The sequence below is a fragment of the Lemur catta genome, chromosome 19 (genome assembly GCF_020740605.2).
Source record: "Lemur catta isolate mLemCat1 chromosome 19, mLemCat1.pri, whole genome shotgun sequence".
Lineage (NCBI taxonomy): Eukaryota > Metazoa > Chordata > Mammalia > Primates > Lemuridae > Lemur > Lemur catta.
In genome coordinates this window covers 23876810-23896245 of record NC_059146.1, presented here as the reverse complement: position 1 = coordinate 23896245, position 19436 = coordinate 23876810, and the positions used below count along the sequence as shown (strand labels likewise).

General features: G+C 53.6%; 2 protein-coding genes across 4 annotated transcripts; one reads left to right on the top strand and one right to left on the bottom strand.

Moving 5' to 3' along the window:
• The first annotated feature begins 1722 nt into the window (after positions 1-1722).
• On the top strand, positions 1723-3261 carry FTL (ferritin light chain). The gene is made up of 4 exons (XM_045531213.1): positions 1723-2053; positions 2215-2361; positions 2706-2831; positions 2958-3261. The coding sequence occupies exons 1-4, from the start codon at positions 1952-1954 to the stop codon at positions 3108-3110; spliced, it is 528 nt and encodes a 175-aa protein (XP_045387169.1). The 5' UTR covers positions 1723-1951; the 3' UTR covers positions 3111-3261.
• A 1338-nt stretch (positions 3262-4599) lies between these two features.
• GYS1 (glycogen synthase 1) lies at positions 4600-19265 on the bottom strand. Of its 3 annotated transcripts, XM_045531209.1 has the most exons (16): positions 18899-19265; positions 17294-17475; positions 15549-15740; positions 14494-14679; positions 14106-14250; positions 12787-12904; positions 12335-12455; positions 11929-12035; positions 10667-10726; positions 10497-10575; positions 8873-8986; positions 8467-8593; positions 7100-7195; positions 6775-6938; positions 6225-6305; positions 4600-6058 (listed from the first exon to the last, which is right to left on the bottom strand). In XM_045531209.1, exons 1-16 carry the CDS (start codon positions 19014-19016, stop codon positions 5741-5743), a joined length of 2208 nt encoding a protein of 735 aa, XP_045387165.1. In that variant the 5' UTR covers positions 19017-19265; the 3' UTR covers positions 4600-5740. The 3 variants fall into 3 exon arrangements, with proteins under 3 accessions (XP_045387165.1, XP_045387168.1, XP_045387167.1); XM_045531212.1 differs by lacking the exon at positions 17294-17475 and having other exon boundaries at positions 18899-18958; XM_045531211.1 differs by lacking the exons at positions 17294-17475; positions 18899-19265 and adding an exon at positions 16529-16691.
• Between the last annotated feature and the right edge of the window lie 171 nt (positions 19266-19436).

Here is a 19436-nt window from a genome sequence, read left to right as displayed (position 1 = left end):
AAGTCAGAGGAGATACAAGAGCAGAAAGGCAAAGGAGGGAGACTGAGCCACCACCCCAAAAGGGGACAGTATGGCCACAGGCAGGATCTTAGGGAAAACGGGAACTAAGAAGATGGTAAGACTGAGAGATAAAGCACATAGCCGGTTTCCAACAAGGCGGCACCTTGCTGGAGGGGGCCGGGGCTAGGGCTGAGGGTCCCTCGAAAAGGAGTCTGAGCAGTGCCAAGGGGATGAGGTCAGCGAGCTGCCCCGCCCCCTCCCCCTCCGGAGCCCCTTCCTGTGCTGAGCTCAGCATGACTCAGCACAGCTGCTGCCCTGGCGGCTGGCTCAGACGTCCCTCAAAGACCCCGAATACCAACCTGGCCCCTGCTGCAGATCCCTTTGGTCAGGGGCCAACTGACCTGGGCTGCCTGGAGGGGCTCCTAGGCTGCAGGCCTTAACCTCTTGCCCCACGCCCCAGTGGCTTCAGCTCCCCGCCCCCCAAGCAAGGGAGCTGCCGCCATTAGGGCACTTAAGTAGAGTCAAGGTCCTGTCATTGTTGGGTCTTCGTTCCCTGCCAGGACTGGGACCTCCTTGAGGGCAGGGTCCTGACTTAAGTCAGCTCTGTCTCCCAGACATCAACATGGACCTGGCACAATTTAAAAATGCACATTGATTGAAGACACACATCCCATCCCTAGGTCCCCAGACTCTCCTAGTTTCTCCACGACCCAGAGCTTCACTTTGTGAGCTTGAAGGTAAGGAGAATTCCCAGAGTCTCTTTCTTTTTTTCTTTTTGGGAGGGGGACAGTTCTTCGGAGTCTCTTCAGTTGCCTCCTAACTCTAAACAGCCGCCAGTAAATGCAGTCCCAGAGAGAGACCTCAAAGCTCTAGATAGTCATTTCATTCTTCATCTCTGTTCCCAGAAAAATACTGGGCCCCTCAAAGAGCTCCAAGGTATCCCCAAAGGCCTAGCCAATCTTTGGAGGCTTGAAAGGCCTGTCCAGGGATCCACCAGCTGCCCTACCTCTTAATATGCCCCCTACTAAACTTCCAGAAACAATTCCCCCCCCCAGGAATCCCAAGGCTTCAAAACTACCCTTTCCGTCTTGCAGATCATCTCAAGGGCCTATCTCCCCAGGGAGGGTTCCAGAAAAATATGGACTTTCCATCATGAACCCCACATCTGTGTAAACCCCAGCGCTCCAGTCTCCCTCCCCCTAATCTCCCAAAGAGATCCCCAGGGTTCCAGAAATACCATCTCACAGTCTTCCAAACTTAACAATGATCTGGAGACACCTTATTTTGCAGGGCGAACCCCAGGCGACCAGAGGTCCTCCCCACCACACACTCACCCAAGGCTCCTGAAAAATACAAGCTCTCGGAATCTATAACCCTATAATCTTACTTTCCCTAGACACCCCCAGATCCCCAGGGTCATCACTTCCCAGGGCTCTCAGTGGTCACATAAATCTCTCGCCTCCTAGAGAGAACCCCCCCCCCACTCCAAACCCTCGACTTTCCATAATCGGCCCAAGAACCCCCACCCCCCATTCCACATTTCATAACAGCCTGGAGCAACAGGCGCGTGACTTCCCCACTTCGGGGTAGGGGGGCTGAGACTCGTATCTGCCCGGGATTGGTCAGGCGCAGGCTTCGGGCCTCGCCTCCCCCCACCGCTGATTGGCCAGCCGCTCGCCCCGAACGCCCCGCCCCTGAGGATCCGCGCGCTATAAAACCAGCCGCCGCTGCTTTATCCGCTTGCGGCGCGTTGGGCGGTCTCGTGGCTCTGTCTCTTGCTTCAACAGTGTTTGGACGGAACAGACCCCGGGACTCCCTTTTTTTCAGCCTCTGACTGCTCTCTGATCTCTCCACTTGCAATCTCCGGACCAAGAGAAGATCTCTGCCATCTCCTGCTGCTGGAGCCAGCTAACACTGTTTTTTGTGGTTAGCGTCTTACTGCCGACCAACCATGAGCTCCCAGATTCGTCAGAATTATTCCACCGAGGTGGAGGCAGCCGTCAACCGCCTGGTCAATTTGCATCTGCGGGCCTCCTACACCTACCTCTCTCTGGTAAGTCCCCGGGACGCCCGAGGCCCGAATTCCCCCTGTTGCGCAGCTCCGGCCCTCTGCGCACGCGCGAGCTCTCTTTGTCCAGCCGGGGGATCAGGGCGGACTCTGGACGCCTTGCCTCGCCTCCTGCTAGCCATTGTTTCCTCCATCTATTCCCGCAGGGCTACTATTTCGATCGCGACGATGTGGCTCTGGAAGGCGTGGGCCACTTCTTCCGTGAATTGGCTGAGGAGAAGCGCGAGGGCGCCGAGCGTCTCTTGAAAATGCAAAACCAGCGTGGTGGGCGCGCTCTCTTCCAGGACGTGCAGGTCAGTAGCGTGCGGGTAGCGGACTACACTTCCCAGCAGGCCGTGCGGCGGAGGCGCTTTCACCTAAGCCGCTTAGGTGTCTCCTGGGCTTCTGGGAGATCGAGTTCGGTCTTGTGAGGGTTATTATGGCTGGAAGTGGAGGCGCAAGTAGTGCCTCCAGCTTGCAGCTGTCCAGACCGCTGCTTGTTCTGGAATGTGTAGTTGTAGGAGACGGAATGGGGGCAGAGGGGTAGTGGTAAACAAGCTCTCACTAGCCCTGATCCCCCGACCGCTGCTGGGAAATGACGTTTTAGTTATTTGTACGACGTGTGTTCTGAGCTTTTTTTTTTTTATCTTCTGTGTAGAAGCCATCTCAAGATGAGTGGGGTACAACCCAGGACGCAATGGAAGCCGCCATGGCCCTGGAGAAGAGCCTCAACCAGGCTCTTCTGGATCTTCATGCCCTGGGTTCTACCCGCATAGACCCCCATGTAAGTACCCACTTCATTCATGGCTACCCATCTGAACCTTTCTCCACATTTGTCACATTGTTATAAGTGGCAGCTTTGCCTCTCTCTTTTCCAAGGTTTGAGTTTCTAATTTCTCTTCTTTCTCAGCTCTGTGACTTCCTGGAGAATCACTTCCTAGATAAGGAAGTGAAACTTATCAAGAAGATGGGTGACCACCTGACCAACCTCCGCAGGCTGGCCAGCCCCCAGGCTGGGCTGGGCGAGTATCTCTTCGAAAGGCTCACTCTCAAGCACGACTAGGAGCCTGCCAGGCCCAGCGACCTGAGGAGCCCCTCTCAAAGTATCAGGGCTTCTGCCTGAGCTTCTCCCTCCAGCCACTAGGCAGCTTTTTAACCACCCTGGAGTCCTCTCCCAAGCCTTGGACCAAATAGAAATAAAGCTTTTTGCAGCACCTGGTTGGTGATTTTGTATGTGGTATGGAAAGTGATGCAATCTGTTTTCACAAGGATTCTGGGTGAGCTGGGATGGCAGAGAAAGAGGAATTGGCCCCATCTCCCATTTTCTTATCTGTTCTAAGGGAAGAACCTGCCTGTAGGGTGTCAAGTTGAGGGTCCTCTGCTTGCCTGGCTGTTAACTGACCTCCCTGGATGGTAGAGTCAGACTCCAGGGAGTTGAATTTAGTAAAACCTAGGGTTGGCAGCTGGAAGTAGATACTATTAGATTTCAGTAACCAGCAACAGTCCTGTTTAATGAATATGGGGTTAGGCATTGCACCAAGCTCTGAAAGTGCTGCCTCTGCCTTAATTCTGGGAGGCAAGTAAAATTATTTGCACCTTTATATGGGCAAATGGAGGCTATTATTGTGCAGTTTGGATGGCAAACAAGAGGCACACACCTGAGTCCAACCTGCTCCAAAGGCTACACCTTTAGTTCAGACATCATGGCCTGTATGGTAATCCCAAAGCAAGGCACACACTGGAAGGAATTTTCGGGCTAAATTCTCCAAATGGGCACTGAAGAATCTTAAGGAGGCCTTAGGAGGCATCTCCTGGGTCCAAGCTACAAAACTGGTATCAGCTCTGACCCCCTCCCCCTCCCAGTAGAAGAGGAATCTAAGTAGGGGCTGGATACTGGTTCTTTTTGTCTGCTCAGCACTGTGCCCCTCCTCTCATCACACTTTGGTGGCTACTCACAATTTGGAGGAAGGGGAGGGGTCTCACAGTAGCCAACAGGAAAGATTAATCACACCTCCAAATCCAAACAATTCAGGGCTTTCTAATTCCCCAGGTAGTGATTGGTTCAGAGTTACACATACGGCCTAGTGAAGATTTGAACTAAATGGAAATGGAAAAAGACTTTTCCTGAAAATAGAGCCATTCAGAGGACAGTGACAGAGACCACAGAATCCTGGAAATGCCTTAAACTGGTGCTGTCCATCTACGTCCAACAGGGTAGCTATGAACCATATGTGACCACCAAACACTTGCATGTGACTGGTATTACCGAGAAACTTAGTAATAGCTGTATGTGGCTTGTGGCTGCCCTACAGATCTTCATCCTAGTCACATAGCTCCTTTATGCCAAAGATCATTTCAGCCAAATTTTTGCCACTTGCAAATCAAGCCCCAATTAAGAAATCGGAGGTATCTTATGTGAACACTGGGATTTTAGAACAGCAATGCAAGCCTCATTAGAATAGCAGAATGAGCTAAGGGACCAGGGAGGGGGCAGGGTTAGAGGGGTCAGGAACAAGGCCCCCCAAGTGCTCATGTCTGATCACACCTAGGACTCTTAAATATAGATGTATTTTTTTCATCTCTGGACACACCCAAATCACATCCCTTCTGGCCTCCCCTTCCCAACTACAAACCAAGCAGTGCATCAGACAGCACAGCACACATGAGGGGGCCCCTCTCTTTCACAGAAGCTGGGGGCAGAGCACAGCTTGGGGATTGAAGAGCCTCGAGGTACATGTGAACCCAGTGGGATCAGGAGAAAGGGACCAGTATGCAGCAAAGTGGTAAAGTTCCAGGTTCAGCAGCTGGGACATAGAGCCTAGTGGTTTCACAGTGGGCTGAGCAGTTGGGGAGGGGGAAGGGTGGGAGTGGACAGCCTGCTCTGTCCTCAGCAGGATTCCCTGGAGGGCACAGGAGTCTCTCAAGATATGGGGGAGAGCTCAGACTCAGGGAAGGAGGAGGAGGGTCTGGTCCAGAAAAGGCCAGAAAGGTGTCTAGACCAAGACTTGCATGTCCTCCAAAAGGGAAGAGGTGCCAGGTGGTGCTGCCACCCCTGATGTGGCTAAAGTGTGGGGGACGGCGGGAGCAGGGGTGGAGGGATCCCCCAGGCAGAGCCAGACAGGCCAGGGAGGGCTGCCATGAGCCTATCCTGGAGCCCAAGTTCCGGAGTTGAAATGGAGGACCGTCTGCATTCAGTTATCTTAAGTCCCTGAAAGTGCCCTGGCGCTGCACTTGATTGTCCCATTAGCAGGGACACCATATGGTTTGTAGCACCTGGTGGCCCCCACGCCAGGCCTGAGCACTACGTGCTTTATATGCTGCAGAATTTGCAAGCCACAGAGGACTGCAGGAGTCTTAGCCTGAAAGCACCAGGCCAGGTTTCTTAAAACCTCTGGCACCGCTGCACAGTAATGGCAGATTGCTGGCTTCTGGGATGCAGTCCAGGCCTGGGGGCCTCCAGGGCACAGATTATACATTCTGGAACAGAGAAAGGCACAGCGTTGTGGATTCTGGAGTGTGGGGACTCCAAGAGCGGAGCTGGAGGGCTGGAGTGTATGGCAGACTGGGTGGGGCTGTGGGCCACACCAAATGTGGCTTCCACTCGGGATCTGGAGTGGGGTTTGGGAACAGCCTTTCTGTACCCACCCTCTGGAGGAGGGAGGCAGGAAAGGCTAGGAGTGTGGGGCGGAGGACTTAGTTGCGCTCCTCGCCCAGGGAGCTGGCAGGGCTGAGGGGCTCGCTGGGGGTGCTGAGCGAGCTGGAGGGCGCAGTGTCCACTGAGTTGCGCTTGCTCCCACTGTTGGAAGAGGCACAGGAGGCACGGCGCGGCCACTCAGGAGCCCGGATGTTGCGCCGGTCCTTGGCAGCCTCCTCATCCTCATCGTAGCGCTCTTCCTCCGGCAGCCCGTTGCGGGGCTCCTCCTCGTCCTCGCTCTGGTGCGGACTAGAGTGTCGTGACAGCGAGGGCGACGGTGGCACCGAGGCTGGCCGTGGGTAGCGGTAGCCCTGGGTCTGCGTACAGGCGTGTGGACACAAACCACAGGGTGAGCAGAGACCCTTAACAGCTCTGCCCTGGGACCCAGCCACCTCGAGGCCTTCGCCTTCCAGCAGGGACCCTCACCCCACCCTACCCCAGCCCTTTAGCTCCTGGCCCAGCTGAGATCTGGAGTCCACTCACCGCATCCGCCTGGTTGGGCTCGTAGGTGAAGTAATCTGGAAAGGCCTTGGCCAGCGCCATGTGGCGTGCGGACATGTAGTACTTGGGGAAAGGAGGGGAGGGGCGTCAGCGGAGAGGGACCCGGACCCCGCCCCCAGTCAGATGGTGGGGGTGGTGAACCCTGGCCACACCTTTTACGCAGATGAGCACACTGCTGCGCCATTCAGCCTGCCCCTATGCAAATATCTATCTTTCTGACTCCACCCCTTATGTAGATAAGCAGAACGTGAATGGACAGTCTCTGAGCCACACCTCACTAACAGCAACAGAATTCTCAAGTCAAGCACCCCTTTGGCCACACCCCTATGCAAATGATAGGAACTTCCGACCTACTTTCTTTCTGGGGAAGTTGATGCATTTCTGAGAGGCGCAGCAACTTTTACAAGTAGGAAGAGACCCAGCCTCCTGAGCCAGCACTTTGAGGCTGATTCAGCAGCAGAGGGGGAAGGGAGAGGGATGGAAAGGGGAAGGAGAAGGGGAGAAAGGGGAAAGGGGAAGGGGCAGGTCATACCCGGCCTAGGTATTTCCAGTCCAGAAGGTCGGAGAGGCGCTCAGTGCGATTCCGTTGGATGATGCGCTGCCGCCGGCTCTGCTGGCAGAAGCTGTAGAGGAAGGAGGTGAGCTGCGAGCAGGAATCATCCAGGCTGCGGAACCGCCGGTCCAGAATGTAGATGCCTGCAGAAGCCAGGACTGGGGTTCAGAAAACGGTCTGCGGAGACCATCCTCCTCCTCCAGGAGCCCAAGAGCCCACCCTCTACCCTCTTTTCTGCTTTCCGTGGGACCCAAGAGTCCACGCCCCTCCTCCCCAGGACGCCCTCAGGGGCCTGGGCGCTGACCATAAGCGGAGGGGTCTGCGATGTGCTCCTCCATGAAGCAGCCGAAGCCGGAGAGGTTGGTGGAGATACTGGGGATGCCCATAACCGTGCACTCAGCTGCCGGAAAGCACGAGAAAGATCCACTTAGTTCCCCTTCTCTCCTGCCTTCCTAATCGCAATGAAAGCCTCAATGGCGCCCTCTACGGGCGCTTCGCTGAGCAAATCACTGAGCTGGCACAACGGTGCTGTGCATTGGGCTATTATTTTCTGTATTTCTCAGAGGGGAAGCTAAGAGGCTCATAAAAAAAGAAGGGAATTCACTTGCCCCAATGACTCAGGATGCAGAAAAGTCTACAGTTGGGAGACAAGGATGCTAATTTATTGAGCATCCCAATGTCCATCGTTTTACTTAATCCTCACTATCTGTAGATTGGACAAAGTCCATCCTTTCACATAACCATCATAACCTGTAAGATACTTTCTTGTGCCAAAACCATACTGTTTCGGTTATCACAGTGTCATAGTCTGTTTCGATGGGTGGTGAGAAAAGGTCTCTCATTAGTGTTCCTGTGTACAGAATACCTACTATGACTTGTTTAATACCTTAAACAACCTTGAGAACTGATTGAAGACATTCATAATTGTTTATTTTGTTTTGTTTTGTTTTGAGATGAGGTCTCCTTATGTTGCCCAAGCTGGTCTCAAACTCCTGGGCTCAAAAGATCCAGCCTCCTGAGTAACTGGGATTACAAGTGTGCACCTGCCTCTTATTACAAATCTTATGTAAGTGTTCCCAAAAACCTCTGTAAGCTGCAAAAGTAGGCACTAAATATAATAGGGCCTACGGGGAAAAAGAGAGTTGGGCTGACCACACAAAACCTATCCACCACCGTAACCACAGCAAAGCCTAACTGGCTAAACTCCTAATTATCATGTGAGCACAGTTTAAAAGACGTGGTGTTAAATTACCAACACATTAGGAAAGATGGCATGTATTTGGCTTTAAAAACACTGGCTAAAGAGCCAGCACAAGGAAGGCAGAGTTGCTGGGCAACGGGGCCAGCTTGGAGAGAGGGAACTTCACCACACTCAGTTGTGTACATGAATTGTGCATTCTGCTGCTTTATTTGGGGAGCCAAACATCAGCGAATTGGGGGAAATCAGTGTCAACTGTGACATCCACTTCAGACTGACATCAGGCCTCTAGTTTTGCATTACACAAACTTCTTTCTCACAAAAATGTGCTATAGCGGAACAGACCATTACCACTGTCCTTGTTTTGCAAAGAAGGAAACTGGGGCTTGAAGAAGGCAAGTGCCTTGCCCCAGGATCCTGCTAGATCTGACTAGGACCCCATGATCATGCTGTCCCCTACCTGCTACACTCACCCGGTGTGTAGCCCCAAGGCTCATAGTAGGAGGGGAAGACCCCAAGGTGGCAGCCACGGACAAACTCCTCATAGTCCACAGGGAGCAGGGGGCTTGTGGAGGAGAGGAACTCCGGGTGGAAAATCACCTGGCAGTGAAAAAGAAGGGCTCAGCCTGAGCCCCTTATTTAGCTAACCCCTGAGATCCCAGAATGGCCCAGAGAGGGTGAAAAACTTGTCTAACGTCACACAGCAAGAAGGTAGCAGGACAAAGATTTAAACCCAAGTCCGTTTACCACAGAAACCAGGGTTCTTTCTAAACATAGCAATGCTTCTGATAGAAACCAGGGGACAACCAGGAGTCTGAGGCCCAGGATCCAGCCCTCTCCCTCTGCCATGCCCACCTCACCCAGGGCCAGTGTCCTTACCTTCACCCGGTCAGCACTGCTATTGAAGAGGCCAATTCGGCGGATGGTGGTCAGGATGGGGTCTGAGGAGTCGTCCAGCATGTTGTGGGTGCACACAGGAGGGAAAGACTGCCGCTGTAGGGGCAGCAAGTTGGGTGGAGGTCAGGGAAGGGACAGCAGGCTCCCTACTTGCCTGTGAGCCATGCTGGCCCCAGGTGATCCAAGGAGACCACAATTCCCACAAGGCTGTGGGGCAACGAACAAACCCAAGAGATCACCAGGAGTTGTGGATTCCCACTTGCCTCTGTAAAGGTTTTCTTTCCCTTAACCCCCATGAGCCTAAAAGCACTACAATTCCCAGATGTCTTTGAGGAAGAACCCGTATGGGCCTGCCCCAAGGACTATGGGGAGTTGTAGCTATCTTGTTCTGTACTCTTGGTTCTGTCATTAAAGAAATCCAAAGGAACTCTAACTGGCCCCATTCAATGGGGGTGGAGACTGTGCCAACATGGCAGCAAGCTTCAGGGGCTGCTGGGAGTTGTAGTAATAGTTTTCTTGTGAAAATTCACCTACACCCCTAACAGAGGCCCAAAGAAACCACAATTCCCAAGAGCCACTGGCGCAAGCAAGACTCTTAGAAGAGCTAGTGTGATAGGAAGCCCTGGGGGCTGCTGGGATGTATAATTCTTTGCAACTGCTCCATCATCGCTCATTAAAGGTTCTACTCACCTTCAGTCTGATTCCAGGGGCCCAAGAAACTACAACTCCCAGCAGCCCCATGGCAGAAACGTGCACAATGAGGTGGGCTGCCTTAGGGACTATTGGAAATCATAGTTTGGCTAAAAGCAATTCATGCCTTGTTTGTGCAACTTAGCTCTCTAGGTTTCCCCTCACCAGGAAATGGCTCACCAACCCTGACCGCAGGTACCAAAGTTCCTTGACCCAGGAAATGAAAGAACTCTAACTCCCAGAAACCTTCTGAACAAGGGAAGAGTCAATGGAGCACAAAGACCAGTTGCTACTGGGAGTTGTAGTTCTCGTTGTGGAACGGCCAATTCTTTCTGAGGTTTCCCATCCACTGAATTCCCTCAACCTCAGCAATCTAAATAAGCTGCAATCCCTGGCAGGTGTTTGGGCGCTAAGACACAGCCAGTGGGATAAGGAACAGCGGCTGCTGAGAGTTTGCAATGTTCTCTGGGAATGCTAGGTGCTTTAGCTGATTCCGTCTCTAAAGTGGTCTAACAAAACCATCACTCCCAGCAGTCTCCGGGGCAGAGGTGGGGCCAGGATGCAGCAAGGCTCAAGGAGAGCTGGGAGTTGTAATTCTCCTTTTGTGGCCGTCTTCACTTTCTAAATTTCCCTTTTACCCTTTGTTCATTGACTGGAGAGTCTCAAAGAAACCACAACTCTCAGCAGCCCCTGTGGTTATCATAAGCCACAAAAAACAGCCTGCCCTAAGTGCTTCTGGGAACTGAAATTCCAAGTCAGCTCACAGCCTTCTGTGGACCTCAGAATTGATCTCTCAGTAAAGGATGGCCCAAGAAAGCAGAACTTCCAGCAATCTCTGGGGTCAGAGCTAGCAGGGCGAGCTGCCTGTGGGGCTACTGCAAATTGCCATTTCTTTGCACAGGGATCCAAACCATACCTGCGTGGCAAAGATGGCTCTCTTCATCATAGTGAAATCCTCCTTGTCCAGCATCTTGTTCATATCTGGGAGGCTCCCCCTGCAAGGCCAGCAGGGACATGGAATTGGGAATGGGGTGAGGAGAGAGATTAGGACCCAGGAAGATACAGGGCTGAGGGCAGGGCACTCACACCAGTAAGGATTCATAAAGCTTCCTCCCAAACTTTTCCTTCACTGTGTTGGCCGTGTCCCTGGAAAGAGCAGAACAACAATGTCACATACAGACCAGCTGCCATTTATTGTTAGACTTTGGGGGCAGCAAGGAAACTGAAGCCTAAGCAGGGAAGCCCTGCCCTGGCGCCTCCAGGTCGGAGGATGGAGATCCAGGGAACAGGCCCTGGAAGGCTTGAGTGACTTGTGCCTGGCTTCAGCTGTGTGGCCAGGGACGGGTGGCCTTCCCTCTCTGACTTCAGAGACTCATCTGTCAGACATATATAAAAATAGAATCAATCTCAGAGGTTTGCAGTGAGGACTTGATAAGGTCAGACTCAAAGTGCACAGTGCCCAGCACATAGCAAGCCTTCCAGAAATGTCAGCTATTATTAGGACTTGTACCAGTCCTGGAGATGGGAGTGGTAAGCCCCATTTTGTAAGAGAGGAAAATAAGATTCTGAGAAAGGAACATCTAGGTACACAAGCAAAGCTAGCAGAGTGCCATCCTATAGTCCCATCATCACTTCTGTGCTTACAATTCTGCCATAGCTCCTGCCTCATTTCCTACCCCATCTCCTTTGGAAATGCCCCTCAAGCCAGGCTGGCCTCCTTGCCATGTCTCAAACATGCCCCAGGGCCTTTGCACTTGCTATTCCCCAGATACACACAGGGCTTGTTCCTTCATCTCCTTTATTGGTCTTTGCCCAATGGCACTTTCTCAGTGTGGCCTGTCCTGACAACCTTGTCTCATATCGCTGGCCTACTTTATTTTTTGCCAGAACACTGCCTATAGGATTTTCTAGAATGCAAGCTCCATGAGGAAAGGGATTTATCTTTTTTGCGCACAGCTGTGTTCCCAGGGCCTGGAACAGTGCCTGGCACACGGCAGATGCTCAATGAACGTCTGATGGGTAAGGGATGAATGGGTTTTACAGATAGGAAGTGGAGGCTCACACAGGGGCAGACAGTGGTTTGCCTAAAGTTACCAAGCCAGTGAGAGTCAGAGGCATGAGTGGAACCTTGCTGGTTTGATAGCAGAGCCCTGGTCACACTTGTCCTGCTAGTGACTTCTTACTACCCCTAATGCTGGAAGGATCCCAAGCAAATGACTTTGCTAGGAATCAGTGGGGCAGGTTGATTGTGTTACAGATGACAAATCTGAGACTCCCGGAGAAACACTGGACCCAAAGCACACACTGGGGGTGGGACGGGCAGTGATCCCGAGCTGAGGGCTGCTGACCAAAGCTGCTTGCGCACGGCTTGGCCCTTGAGGGTCTCCACGTTGAAATTGTTGGTCCGAGCCGGCATGATGAAGAAGGCCACCACTGTCTGCTCGCTGCCGTTCACCTGGAGTGGAAGCACAGGAGGGGGGATGTCAGGATCACATGGGGGAAAGCTGGGGCCACCCACCCCTTCCCAACTCCCAATACTACTAGGACTTGTCATGCCCTTTCCTGTCAAGGACAATTATAGCCCACAGTTACTGTCCCCACTGGGACTCTGATCTTCTTTCTGGGTCTCTACAGTCTCCCCACCCCACACATACATGGAAGGTTTCCCCACCACACCTCCCTGGGTCTCCGTCCTCCCCAGTTATGTACTGATTTTGTTGTCCTCCCTTTGTCCCCTCACGGCCCAGGTCTCACTCTGAGCAGATAGTTGAGCCGGGCCAAAGCCTCCAGGAAGACATCGGCCCCCTTGTTGGAGAATTCATAGCGGCCGGCGATAAAGAAGTACAAGGTCTTATCCAAGTTGAAGTCCAGGTGCCTAAAGAAGCCACAAGGCAGGGCAAAGCCCAGGACCTTCATCTCTAGCCCTGGCCTGAAAAATATCAGTCCCAGAAGCTACAGGGGCAAAGAATATCTCAGACAACACAGAGGCATCATGGGGCCTCCTGGGAGTTGTGGTTCTTTTGTCTTTAGGTGGGGATCGCTGTTAATACCCAGCCCATTGTCCTGGTGCTCAAGGAGGATGAGCCTCCAGCTGCTTCCTCCCTCAGACCCAGGAGGCTGGGCCTCTAGGCGCCTCCTCCCTCAGACCCAGATGTTCAGGTTCCTACCCCCTCCTCTCTTAAGAACTAGGTATATGCCCCACATACCCATAAAAATGGCCCCTCACAAACTCCTGGATTCGAGCCTTGCTCTGAGCGTGGAGGTTCTGGAACTCATGCATGGCAGAGAACTTCTTAATATTCAGTCCATTGGGGGTCACAATATCTGCAATTGGATGAGAAGGTCCATGTTTCATTTCTTCATTTGTTCATTTAGATCACTGTAGTTGCATGAATAAATGAAGGAAAGACCCCTTTCCTTTTGTAACTTTTTAATTTCAATAGCTCTCCTCTGAGCTCCCTGGTGACCCACTTACCCTGCCTCCCAGATGTCTTCTCGCCCAATATTGCTTGTTAATGTTCACAAATACAACTGCAAGTCTCCTTAGCTCCTGCAAATGGCTAACCAGACAGGGACCTGAGCCACGTCAGGGATTCTGGGAGTTGTAGTTCTTTTGTTTTTTCTTGTCCCACCCAGAGATAGAAATGATTAAACATCCCCAAAGTCCCGCTTCTAGGATATACCCTCTATCTTCAGGCCTCTTTGAGGTACCCAACCATTTCCTCTTCTCATAGAAATGAAAGTGTATCAATGAAAAACTACAACCCCCATCAGTTCCTAGGGCTAAGTTCCAGGAATACATGGAGGTGGCCAATGAAACGCCTTCTGGGAGTTGTAGTTCTCACCTTACACCCCTTGGGAATAGGTACTAAGGGCTAGGAAAAATGCCTGGTTTTGACCTTACTTTTGTCAAAAACAAAGTCCACTGATCCCCCCCCCCAATCCCTTTCAGCAGACCAATATCTACATTAGCCAATCACAGAATTTTACCACTTCTGAAATTAATATCAAAGAAACTACACCTCCCATTAGCCTCTAGCATTTACAGAGCCAAGCGGCCTCATATGCAGGTCACTGCCCTCCAGCCTTTGGGGAAGTGTAGTTTTCTATTCTTTATAAAAAATTGGTACTGACAGCCTCCAACTTACGATGATTCAACTGATGATTTTTTGACCTTACGATGGTGAGAAAGCTATCTGCATTCAATAGAAACCATGCTTCAAATTTTGAATTTTGATCTTTTCCCAGGCTACATGAGATATTTGACACTTTATCATAAAATAGGCTTTGTATTACATGATTTTGCCCAACTGTAAGTGTTCTGGGCATGTTCAAGGTAGGCTACGCTAAGCTATGCTGTTCAGTAGGTTAGGTGTATTAAATGCATTTTCAGTTTACAACATTTCAACTAATGATGAGTTTCTCTGGATATAACTCCATCATAAGTGGAGGAGCATCTGTACTGGCTTTGGCATAGACAGTCGCCTATCTCATTCATGTCTAGGGGCCTCAGCCCAGCCCCTACCTGGTTTCCTCTTGAGTAAGTGCTGTGCCTCGATGGCGGTGATCTGGGACACAGTAGTGAAGACGTGAGCACAGTGGGCTGCCGCCCGCTCCATGCAGTAGCGGTGATAGATTTGCCTCTCACCTGCTTCCTTGTCCACGTTGAACTGGGTGGGAAGGGTGGGCAGTCAGGTTAGAAGGACTGGGGAGAAGACTGGGGGTCCAGGCTCCAGGGTCTTGGGAAAGGCGGGGGCTGACAGCTAAACTCCTGGGTCTGAAGGAGGAGGGGGACTGAGGACTTGGACTTCCGGGTCCTGGGAGAAGGGGATGCTTGATCCCCTTGGCCTTCCCAGAGCTTTGGGCTGTCCTGACATCCCCACAGTCCCCCATGTGCCACACTTCTTGCTCACATTCTCCAGGTTGTTGTAGAAGTCCACGGCACCAGCACACAGGTAACGCCCCAGCAGGGTGGCATGGGTGGTGAAGATGGTTGCCACAGGCAGCCGCCGGGCACGGCACAGGCAGAGCCCAACACCCGCCAACCACTCGTGGAAGTGTGCAACCACATATGGCTTCTCCTCGCTCTGGGCCAGGAACTGTGGGACAACAGGAACAGGGCCATTGTCTCCATAAGGGTCATGAAAAGAATCAGCAATCCCCAACACGGACAAGGACTCAGGGGAGCGGTAAATCTATCACCACTACTGCACAGAGCAGGCGGCGGCACCCTGCAGCCACCCCCACAGGACAGGAAACTAACTGAGGCAGAAACCAGCTGACGGCATCTGCAGAGGCTGGTAGGAGCTGGAGATGTTTTTTGACCAACCTTCTAAATCCTGGCAGCACTGGATTGGAAAGACTAAAGTTTTAGTGTCCCCAAGTCCTGGACACAATTCCTGAAGACCCCTCATCTCAGTATCTCAGTCAAGGAGAGGCCTGCACGCAACGTTGACAAAAGGACTACAACTCCCAGAATGCCCTAGGAGCAGCGAGTTCCTAAATTGTTCATTCCAGGGTATGGGAAATTAAGTTTCTTGAGCCTTTTAAAACCTAGAAGGGGGTCAGAACCGGCATTCCTGGTTCTCAGGCTGGGGATCTGCAAGCAGCCAGGGCCCGATCTGAGAGCGTTAAGTCTAGCCATTATCAGACTAGAAAACTACAACTCCCAGAATGCCTTGGGTGAGACCTCCTGTAGGCCGGCCTCCCTTAGAGCTAAAGGTTCAGAATACCTACAGCTGAAAGGTTGGAGTAAATGAAGCTGGCATTGAGAGCTGGGAGTCTCTGAGGAAAGATGAGGCCAAGCCCCTGGATGTCCATGTCCCCAAAGGTCAGGGTAACCCTTGGATTAAAGGACCTACAACTCCCAGAATGCCCTCGGAGAAGCCCATCCTATGGCCCAGGGGCTGACGGTCATTTAAGTTTCAGGCTTGGGTGCAAAGAGTCAGGGACCACCAATGGGACGTACCTCGCCCAGGAACCAGGTGGTCAGGAAGCCGAAGAGGACAGCATCGTTGGCCTCACGGTCGTACCAGGGCACCCCGATGTTGCAGGTATCCCAGAGCTCTCCCTTCCAGCGCTCCAGGGCCCAGGCTGAGGCCCCCACATCCAGGAGCACCACCAGGGGGCCCCCCTCGATCAGCCATCGCCCAAAATACACCTGGAGGGGGCCCACAGGGAGTCTCAGGGCTTCAGCCTCAGGTTTGCCAGCGCCTTTGTGGTTTTCCCATACACAGGCAGATGTCTGGGCTTGGTTCTATCACTGTCTGTTTGTGTATCTGCTGCTGATTTCTCACCCGCCGCCTTATTTCTCTACTTGCTGTGAGTTAGTCCCACCACAGTTTGTTTCCATCTGTTGCTACATTTTCCCAGCCCCCTGCTGAGTTTCTGTAATCCTGACCCCCGCATCTCTGTATCTCTGTGCCCCCACCGCCTGCCTTGTTTTACCCCCGCTGCCACGTTTCTAAGACTTAACTGTCTCATTTCTACACCTGCCACATTTCTCCACTTGGCTGCTTTCCTCCTGAGACTATGGCCTTGGTTCTGGGCCTGCTGCCACAGCTCTATCCAGCAGACAAGCAGTCATACTCCTCTCCAGCCTGGCCCCCCCCCCCACCCCCGCCCTGAGCCCGACTCTGGTGCCCCTCCCCCGCCCAGCTGTTGTCTGCCCTTTTGCTGGGGGGGTCGCTATTCTTAGGCCCCCAGCACGTGGGGAGCAGCTGCCCTGAGGTCCCTTAGGGACACACTTGGGGCTTGACTGGATTCCAGACCCCACCCCAAACCAGAGACTATGAATGAGTGAAGGAACCACTGTACCTCTCCCTCCTGGACCCCGGCCTGTCTGTCCCCTGGGTGGTAGCGCTTCCTTTTCAGTCTTCACCCTGGGGCCCTGGGAGCCCTCTCCTCTCTTTAATCCCTGGATCTGCCCATCTCGGGCTCTGTCCCTACCTCTCCTCTCTTCATCGGTATTCCATCTTTCTCTCTCCTTCTAGGGCTGACTTTCTCTCTGAGACGTCTGGCCCCTCCTCTGTACCCAAAGCCTGTCTGTCTCCCTATTGCTCTAGCCCCTGGCTCCATCCATCCCTGTCCCCGTGTCCTGCCTGTCTGCCTCACTCTCCAGGCGTGGCTGTTTATAGTGATGATGATGATGGTCATAATAATAACACTGACGATAATAGCTCCCACAGTGCTAACTTCATGCCAAGAACTGTGCTAAACACGTTATTCCTATTAAGTATTTCATCCTCCCAGCAGCCCTATAAGGTAGATGTTATTAGTATGGTCCTTAGTCAAGGTCACATGGGCAGCAAGTGGGAAGGATGAATTTGGGCCGAAGAATCCTGCTCCAGTAAGCATGCCTGACCCCACACCCCCTCCCCTGGTCTCTGCCTGGCTGACTGGTTTTTGATCTAGCTCTTTTTCCTCTCTCTGGGTCTGAGAATCTCAGCCTCCTGGATCTATCTCTTGGTCTGTTTTGTACCTGCCAGATATCTGTCTGTCCATTCACCAACGTTTAGGATCTACCTGCCCACTTCATGGGCCCTGCATCTGTCTGAGTGTCCTGTCGCTCTCCCTCCTCAAAGTGCCATCCTGTGTCTGTCCATGCCTCCCTCTCTCCCTGGGGCCACCCACCCCCTGCCCCTTCTCCATCTGCTGCTCCCACCCTCACAATGGGCCGTCTGCCTCCCTGCCCTCTGCTGGGCCATGTCCCACCTTGCAGCCCTTGCTGTTCATGGAGTCCAGCGTCCTCTTCAGAGCCGGGGTGGGGGCCTCGAGCAGTTCCACCTGGGTCCTCACGCCCTGCTCCGTGTACGGTCCCACCAGGTAGTAGTTGTCACCCCACTCATCCCCTGTCACCTTCGCCTTCGTCTGCAGCACCGTGTAGATGCCACCCACTGTGGGTCCAAATGTGTTAGGGCAGGTCTGCAACCTGGGATGAGGTGGGAGCTGTCGGGGGCACTGGGGCCCCAGACCCTTGGCTCAGGGGGAAGAGGGGAGTGGGAGCCCATTCTTTGGAGTAGGGGATTGGCAGCTTGGGGGCTGTCCTCCTGGGTCTAAGGGGGGACACTGGGGTCAGAACCCTGAGGGATGGGTGTGAGAGAGGAGGGCCTGGGAGCCGGGACTCCTGAGTCTGAGGAAGTTAGGGCCTGGGACCCCAAGGATGGCAGAGCTGGGCTCCCAGCTTCTAGGAGCTGGGTTTAAATCTCAGTCAGGCTCCAGGACATGGTGGGGGAGATTCTTCTTCATGGCCTATTCAGCTTCTCACAGTTGCCCAAGAGGAGCCTGAATCGTCATTCCTTGCCCTCCAGGGACCCTGTGACCTGTCTCCCAGTGTTCTCTCCCAGACTAGAGACATTGGCGGCCACTCCAACCCCAGGAGTCTGGGCCCCCAGCCTCCAAGCCTCCTGGAGCCTGGGCCCTGGCAGTAACATGGCTCCGTGGTCAAGGGGCCCCCTCAGGCTGTGAGACCCAGTCCCTTTCTTCCACAAGACCCAGCAAAGCAAACCCCCAGCCCTAGCTCTTCTGAGGAGTGGGACAGCCTAGCTCCTGACTTCCAGCCTGAGCCTTCTCCAAAGCCAGAACCTGGGGCTTGTTGAAGCCCAGGACACAGAAATGCAGGCTCCCAGCCACTCCCATCCTAGGGCCCAGCCCCTGACCAACTTAGGACTTCCCAGGCTTCCCCCATCCCAGTACGCATGTGTCCCAGGCCACAGGATCCTCTACTCCTAGGAACCGATAGCTAGGCCTGTGGCTCCTTCAAAGCCTACACATCCGGGCCCTCAACTCTCTCCACCCTAGGACCCAAGATTTAAGGTCCCCAGCCCCCCTCCCATCTTTACTGCCAAGCAGCCAGGACTCCAGATCCTCCCACCACTCTCCCACATCTGCAGTTACAACCCCTGGACGACTTCTCCCAGTACCACGGGTCTGAAACCCCATCAGCTTCCACAGGTTTGCACACAGAAGTCCCATCCCCCTGGCCCCTTCCCTGTTCATGACCCGGGTATCTGATCTCTCGGAAGCCTCCCTCCATCCCTCTACGACCTAGGAATCTTTGATTTTAGTGCCCTCTCCTTTAGGACCCAGGACCAGGGCTTCCAGCCTCCTTTTATCTTAAGTCAAGCGAATCATCCTTCTCCGTCCACCAGGGCCCAAGAGATATAACCCTAGCCCCTCCCCAAGGACATAGGAGTCATAGGCTCCTTGCCCAGGACCCAAGGGTCCCCCGTGTAGCCCCGTCTTTCTACAACTCAAAGTTACAGGCCCCTATCACTGACTGCCCTTCTCGTCAAGGCCCCGGACGCCTGGCGTACTCACCCTTGTTGGCCACCTCCCAGGCGACCTCGAAGAGCACTGTGTTCTCCAGGTCGAACTCATCCTCCCAATCCTCCAGTCCTGGCAGGGAGGACATGGACAAAGTGCGGCTTAGAGGCATGGCTGGCGCGGGAAGGGGGCTCCAGGGGCCTTAGGTGGAGACTCCGGAGGCGTCCGGGGAATGCACCAGGCAGGGTGCGGAGCTGGGTAGCTGGTGCCCGACGGGAAGCTTGCAACGCGCTCAGCTTCCTATTGCACGACCGCACCCCCGCCCGGGAGCGTTCGGACCTAGGCAGGAGGCGGCCGCAGCGTCACTGAGCCCAGCGGCGTCCCTGCAGTAAAACCTTGTGGCCGCCAGGAGGCGGTGCCCGCCCCCTGGCCAGCGCTATTGGTCTGCACCCGGGGGCGGGGGCCTCTGCGTCTTCTCATTGGTGGAGAAGGTCGGGGGTCCCTGAGTCCTGCCGCCTTCTAGTTAGTCGGCGAAACTCCAGGGGGCGGGGCTTGTGGCTGCGCTGAACGGAAGCGATTGGCCTTCCGCTCT

Bases quoted from the DNA above. Each gene is read 5' to 3' on its own strand.
- FTL (XM_045531213.1), top strand. From the start codon at position 1,952: ATGAGCTCCCAGATTCGTCAGAATTATTCCACCGAGGTGGAGGCAGCC. The intron at 2,054-2,214 runs GTAAGTCCCCGG...CTATTCCCGCAG, and splicing joins CCTACACCTACCTCTCTCTG to GGCTACTATTTCGATCGCGA. The intron at 2,832-2,957 runs GTAAGTACCCAC...CTTCTTTCTCAG, and splicing joins CTACCCGCATAGACCCCCAT to CTCTGTGACTTCCTGGAGAA.
- GYS1 (XM_045531209.1), bottom strand. From the start codon at position 19,016: ATGCCTCTAAGCCGCACTTTGTCCATGTCCTCCCTGCCAGGACTGGAG. The intron at 15,741-17,293 runs GTGGGACATGGC...GGCCCCCTCCAG, and splicing joins TGAACAGCAAGGGCTGCAAG to GTGTATTTTGGGCGATGGCT. The intron at 12,456-12,786 runs GTATGTGGGGCA...TGGCTTCTTTAG, and splicing joins GTGAGGGGCCATTTTTATGG to GCACCTGGACTTCAACTTGG.